This window comes from Myotis myotis, unplaced genomic scaffold (genome assembly GCF_014108235.1).
Source record: "Myotis myotis isolate mMyoMyo1 unplaced genomic scaffold, mMyoMyo1.p scaffold_m19_p_17, whole genome shotgun sequence".
Classification (NCBI taxonomy): Eukaryota; Metazoa; Chordata; class Mammalia; order Chiroptera; family Vespertilionidae; genus Myotis; species Myotis myotis.
Window position 1 is genome coordinate 26,216,377 of NW_023416321.1, and position 6,467 is coordinate 26,222,843.

At 47.7% G+C, this 6,467-nt stretch overlaps 1 protein-coding gene across 5 annotated transcripts; it reads left to right on the top strand.

The window, feature by feature from the left end:
* Positions 1–427: 427 nt before the first annotated feature.
* On the top strand, positions 428–6,098 carry TMEM100 (transmembrane protein 100). Of its 5 annotated transcripts, none has more exons than XM_036341889.1 (4): positions 1,502–1,839; positions 2,365–2,594; positions 3,283–3,431; positions 4,842–6,098. In XM_036341889.1, exon 4 carries the CDS (start codon positions 4,909–4,911, stop codon positions 5,311–5,313), a length of 405 nt encoding a protein of 134 aa, XP_036197782.1. In that variant the 5' UTR covers positions 1,502–1,839; positions 2,365–2,594; positions 3,283–3,431; positions 4,842–4,908; the 3' UTR covers positions 5,314–6,098. The 5 variants fall into 5 exon arrangements, with proteins under 5 accessions (XP_036197787.1, XP_036197782.1, XP_036197785.1 ...); XM_036341892.1 differs by having other exon boundaries at positions 2,506–2,594; XM_036341894.1 differs by lacking the exons at positions 1,502–1,839; positions 2,365–2,594 and adding an exon at positions 428–526.
* Positions 6,099–6,467: the final 369 nt, after the last annotated feature.

Here is a 6,467-nt window from a genome sequence, read left to right on the forward strand (position 1 = left end):
CCTCTGCTGCTAGGGAGACTGCCCACAAAAAGCAACAAATGCCATTTTCTCCATTAACCCTTCTCTTTCTTCACTCCTCTTATTACAGGGTTCAGGGAAAGAGGCTCACTTACCGTCCCACTCCCCATCCCCCACACATGTCCCAAAGCCCGCACCCACCTAGAAGTACAGAAGGGGAATGATAAAATCTCTTCTGCAGGCCCCAGGTATTACAGAGGGACAGTAACAGGAAGGCGCTTTGGAAAAGGGAAAAACCTGGAAAAATGAAAGCCTGGAAAGAGAATAGAAAGAGAGAAAAACAAAGAAGAACATTCTTTTCAAACTTGGTTCTCTTTTTAAAAAAAAAAAAAATATGTACAGCAGCACAGAAGAGATTTCCTCTCGCCAATTTTTTTTCCGGTCCCTTAACTGTGTGTGAGCCTGAGTACTTTGTTCACGGTCCCTAGGGCCGTCATTTGCATCTCCCTCTCTGGGTTGCTGCTGGCCAGGGCTGGCAGCTGTCTCAGTTCCACTCTGGCTGGGAAAGGTAAGGATCTTTGCCTTGCTCTTTGAAAGCTCTGGGGGAGAACTGTTGAATGCCTAGGGAGGGGTGGAGAGAGGGGGTTAGAGATGGGATGCGTTGATTGGAAACTTTCTGAGACGTTTTCTGAATGTAAAGGAATCTCCTGGAGCCCTGAGCTTTAAAAAGAGCCCAAAGCTTTGCTCTCCCTTCTGAAAGCAGGCTTGCAGGGAGAAGGCTAGCTGTATTATGGATGAGGTTTTGCACTGGGGGCAGGTGTCCCTTTAGAAGTTCCCAGGAGTGTGTGATATCGTATTGGCACAGAGTAGAAAAAAGGGGCGGGGGTGCATTCAAAGGCATCAGGCGCCGATCACTAGGAATTGGCTTTGAATTTCCAGCTGAAGAGGTAAAAGACCGTTAAAACTGCATGTGTGTCCGCGCTAGAGTGGTACTGCTTATTCTTCAGGTACCGTTTCTGCTTGATCCCAAGGCTTCTGACTTGTGTGGGTTTATCACTGCAAATCCCCAATTATCTACTTAGGCTCTGGAGATGGGCAGCTGTGAGTCTAGGCAGGAGAAGGAGGGGGAATATGACACCTGAAGTCTAAGAGGCTGAAGAAAGCTCTGCTGTTAGAAGTAATGACAGACCTGCCCACAGGCTCCGGGGCGCAGGGTACACTCACTGCCCCTCCTTGTAGACTGGCCATAGGCTCTCGGAGGAGGGGGGTGCGGGGGGGGGGGAGCTGTCTCTGGCTTCTCTCTGGGTGATTCATGTACCTTTGACTTTGGTAATGGGGCAACGGGAGCTTCCGCAGGATAAGGTGATATTCTGACCTTCAGTGGGGTTATCGCTCTGTTGAGGGGAAGGCAGCCCATGCTAGGAAGTAGACAGGAATTGCCCCCAAAGGCCAGTTTGCAGTGGGCAGACTGCTGCTCTTATAAGAGAGTCTGAAGAATCTCCAATTTATGTAGCCAGTGACCCCCCCGCCCCTCCTCAACCCCCATCCCCGAATCACCATCTTCCCAGAACAATGATGGCCAGTGCTGACATGGCTGGCTCTAAGTATTCCTTATCTTCAGCACCACGTGACAGCCTCTTCCCGGGTGAGGATGGGGGCAGCTGAGGCCCTTGAAGGACTCATCCTCCCCAGCAGGTTGGGATCCCTGCCCTCAGCCTCTTCAGGGACTTGTCAATTTTATGCTTCAAAATGAAGAAGCCCAAGCCCTCTCTGGCTCCGTTCTAGAGAGAAAAGACCGCTGGTCCCTCCCCCTTTATGACAAGATCGTCCAGGTATTGTTGCTGGATGAGGCTGGAAGGAGCAGGCTCTCACAGGACAGAGGTGAGATGCCTGTGCGTACCCAAGCCCTCTGCCAGCAGTCAGAGAGATCTAACATCGGAGATTTGAAAAAAAGCGGGGGGGTGGGGGGATCTTTTCTGAGATTTAATCTAGGTGTATAGATTTGCTGGGTTTATTAAAAAGAAGTTATTGAAACTTGTATAGATTAAAAAATAAAGGATGGATAACTTTTAGCGGTACAAGTATAGGGACCAGCTTATAAGAGTCTCCCAGTATTATCCATTTTTCCCCCTCAAAATGATAACGTGGGACTTTAAGATTGAAACAGCTTATCTAATAAAGTATAAACCGATAAGGCCATTTAGGGAGAGGGGTGGGAAGTGGGTCTTTAACTTTATTGTTTGAGAGGGTGACGTGTTAATGCCTGAGGTGTCTGAATGTGAAAAGACCTTGCTCCTTAAAGGAGCCGCACATCCTCACAGGGCAGGACCTTGTGACAGACCCATGAATCAGAATCTACATTTAACACCCCCCCCCACCCCCTTGTGATTTTTATCCTCATTAAAGACTAGGGTTCGAGCCAAGGAGGTCTCTCTTTCTGTGTGACCTTTGTCAGATTACTTACCCTCTCTGGGCTTCATTTATAAACTATCGAAAAACTCAGTTATGAACTCACTGGTAAACCAGGGAGCATTCATGTTCATGCAGACACACTGCGCGTGCCCAGCCCATAGGAGAAGCTCTGCAAGTGACAATGATGATAATTTCAACACGGCCAAAGTGACCTCCTCCCAGAGGTAATAAGTCATCATCTGTAGACCAAGATGGCTACTTTTCCCTCTTAGGGCAAACATCTGAATCTTCCTCCTCCTTTCTCAGTGAATTAACAACCATCAAGAGGGTTTAAGCTTCCGATGGCCCGCACACGCAAGTCAAGAAAGGATACTGGGGAAGCCTAGGAACACAGACTGTTTTTGCTGGCTGACAGGCTGAATTCAGCTGCCTGAGGACTTCGCAGCTGCTCCTGCCACCCTAAAGGCTCTGTCCCCGGGGCTCTGTCCCCTCCATTGGGTCTGCAAAGCGGACTCAGGGATTTTCTTATGAAAATGCCTGAAGCGCCCAAGGCAGGTCTGGGGGTTGGCTGGGGAAAACATGAGTAATGCAGAGCAGTCTACTGAGTCAGTGCTGCCAGAGAAATAAAGTAAAAGCTGGCTCCTGTCTCCAGGGACTCGGAACGATTCGGACTTATCATGTCACTGGGGGGGGGGGGGGGGGGGAGCCAAAACTCAGAATCCGCTGGCAAGGAAAAGAAAGAAGTGGGGGGGGGGAAATGACAGGGAGGGGCCATCAGAGGGGGAGGTGATAAAAGGAGAGAGAGGGAAAGACAAGCGTCATTTAGGAACAGAGGTAGAGGGAAAGAGCGAGCTCCAGGATCCGAAACTGACCATATCACTCAGGATTTTCGTGTCTTTCCTTTTTCCCCAGAGGAGGTTAATTTCATTGACGGACATGCTGTTACGGGCTCTTTTCCCGGAAGTTGACCAGAAGAAGCTGAGGCTCTGAGGTTTCTCCCCGCCTCCCCAGCCAAGCGGAGTGGCTCCCCTGGTAATGGACTGCTTCTCCCTGAGAAACGCGTAAGTAGTTTGGGGACAGACCTTCCTTTTCGGATTAGGTTACAGCTCAGCTTTGGGGTGAAGATTTTTTCTTTCAGACATAATCTCAAAAATCCTCTTACTGGCTCAGCCAATGTTTGGGTGTCGTTGGACAGCAGGGATTAATTGGGTGACTAAAATTTTTATGCAAATAGATAGCTCTCATATATTTAGCTTCATTGCTCAGGGTTTGATTTGAGCTTGAATTTGTTCTCAGTGGAAGCTTAATATCCCCCAAGTAGTAATCGTTGAAAGAGCCTCCCTAATCTTCGTTTGAACGGCATAACTTAGCTCCTGGATGGCTTCTGAGGGACAAAAAAAATAAAAAATAAAAAAAATGGCTTAACATGTCCTAGCGGCAGTTAAGAGTTTACACGGATTTCTCATAGACGGCATTTCAGCCAGGTGCCTTTGATGGAGTCTCGGGTTTTGTGCAGAAATGTTCAGATTCAAAATATTTACAGACGCGCATCGCAGAAAGTCTTGTATCTAAGAGCATGGGGACAAAATGAACTTGTAAAACTTTCCTGAAAACCTAGCTTTTTCCCCCCCCAACATGTCACGGCACACATAATATCAACAATCCTGGTAGTTGAGTGGAAAATTTGAAAAGTACTCTAATAGTCGATCCTATTTTTAATGTGCAAAAGTGTCCCATGATAGCCTCCAAAATTGCTGATTCTCTTTCTTCGTTTTTCTTCTTCCATTCCGTTCACATGGGTTGGAGGATATCGCCACATGGGACATCCACACATCTTAGCCTCATTGTCACTGAATTTTTACTGAGCCGCATCCTCACCCAAGTCCCAGGACACCTGGTGCCCTGGGCTTAGTAGTCAGACCATAAAGACTGGCCGACTGTCTGGCTGATGTAGAAGAGCCTCATTGGTACGCTGGCTCCTGGTCTTGACGTTGGTTCAATGGGCAGTGAATGGGTGAGAGTTTGGAAAGAATGCATGTCATGCTCGGAAACGTTGGCAGCGTCTAAGTTGCTGTGAGTCGTGGAAAGAATGGTGCGAAGTATTGTTTATAAAGCAGCCTCCTTGAACAAGGTCTTTGGATTCGGATTGAGGCTCTCCGGTGTGCTGAGAGGAAAGAGAGGCAATAGGCAAGGAGGAAAGGCTAGTAAAACATTTGCAGACCGCCAGGGTCTATTAAACACTGCAAAGTGCTTCCTGCTGTTTACATCTCCGTTTCTTTACGGTGATCCGCGTCATCTTGCTTTTTGCCCGATGCCAACAAAATGCAAAGGATTAGAAACAGAAATGTGGGTTTATTTTCACGTGCATTTTTCCCCTTCAGAACAGGACACAGCGGTGTCTCCGCAGCTCTGTCCTGTTCCTTGCAGGGGTCACTCATGCATTTAGCTGACATCTGTCTTCTCCTCCACAGTCTCCACGCTGGCGAGAGCCCCCGGGTCTAGTCTGTGAACTCAGCTAGGAAACACACCGCTGTGAAAATGACGGAGGAGCCCGTCAAGGAGATCCCGAGAACCCCAACGTCTCCCACGCCAGGGACAATGGAGAAGAGCCCCAAGAGAGAAGTCGTGGTCACCACGGTCCCCGTGGTCAGTGAGATTCAGCTGATGGCCGCCACCGGGGGCACTGAGCTCTCCTGTTACCGCTGCATCATCCCCTTCGCCGTGGTGATCCTCATCACCGGGACAGTGGTCACTGCCGTGGCTTACAGCTTCAATTCGCACGGCTCCATCATCTCCATCTTGGGCCTGATCCTTCTCTCCTCGGGACTTTTTTTGTTGGCCTCCAGCGCCTTGTGCTGGAAGCTGAGGCAGAGGAACAAGAAAGGCAAGAGACGGGAGAGTCAGACAGCTCTCATGGCAAATCGGAGAAGCTTGTTTGCTTAGGACTGAAGGAGGCCAAGGGAGGCCTGAGGCCTGCACATCCTGCCTTTCTGCGTCAGCCCATTCACCCGCACTCCTGTGGGAGCGGTCGGACTTGGCACGGAGCGGACTAGGGGAATGGGAGTGGATGGAGCGGGTGGGGGGGCAGGGCCTCATGTGTGAGAAATGACTTGTATCTTCTTTCATGACAAACTTAACTCTAAGGGCTATTTCTCAGATTGCAAAATCAGCTTTTTCTCCACGTTAGACCTTGTCGGGGTCATGGGAGGTGTGCAGCATTAGGCAACATTTGGTTCACCTCGGAAAGGAGCCAAGAAAAGACGAGAAAACACTTGGATGGTTCTGGTACACCAGTGACCCGCCTCCACATGAAATAACCCACAGGCGTAAGAAGCTGTATCATAAAAACGTTCTGCCAAGAGTCTCCATGGCCTGGGACTTGGCATACTTCTATGAAATTCTATGATAACTTCTTTTTTTCAATCAGTTGATTGTCTGGCAACTGTTTTATTTTTTACTTTCAGTAACTCATGACTGACTGGTGGTACTTTCTCTTGAAGAATAAACTAATATTTTTTATGTTTTAACATTGGACAATTTTAGATGATTGTAATGATGTATCAAAAGTCAAAAAGAGGTGAAGTGTATAACTACTAGATAACATAGGAGAGGGGATTAAATTAATATTAAAATAATCCAATATAGCACTTTTGATGATTTTTATATAAAAGTTTAATGTACATTTCATTCGAAATAATAAATACTCATTGCTGCTGACACTTCTTAAATGGCTTTTTCTGTTGCAGTTATTTTATTACAGTTCCAAATTGCCCGTCTTCCCTTGCCTCATCTACAAGTGTCTCAACTGTATTTCTCACAAATGGGCATGTTGCTTCCTTCTAACTTAACTAGAAGATTTTTATTGTACCTTATTATTGTAATTTAATCCTTAACCAAGGATACCCTTTTTTATTGATTTGAGAGAGAGAGGAAAGAAGAGGGAGAGAGAGAAACATCAATCGGTTGCCTCCTGTAAGCGCCCCAACTGGAGATCGAACCCACACCCGAGGCATGTGCCCTGACTGGGAGTAGAACCTGCAACACTTTGGTGTATGGGACAATGCTCCAACCTACTGGGAAACCCAGCCAAGGCAAAG

Excerpts from the sequence above, each read along its gene's own strand:
- TMEM100 (XM_036341894.1), top strand. The coding sequence starts at position 4,909 with ATGACGGAGGAGCCCGTCAAGGAGATCCCGAGAACCCCAACGTCTCCC.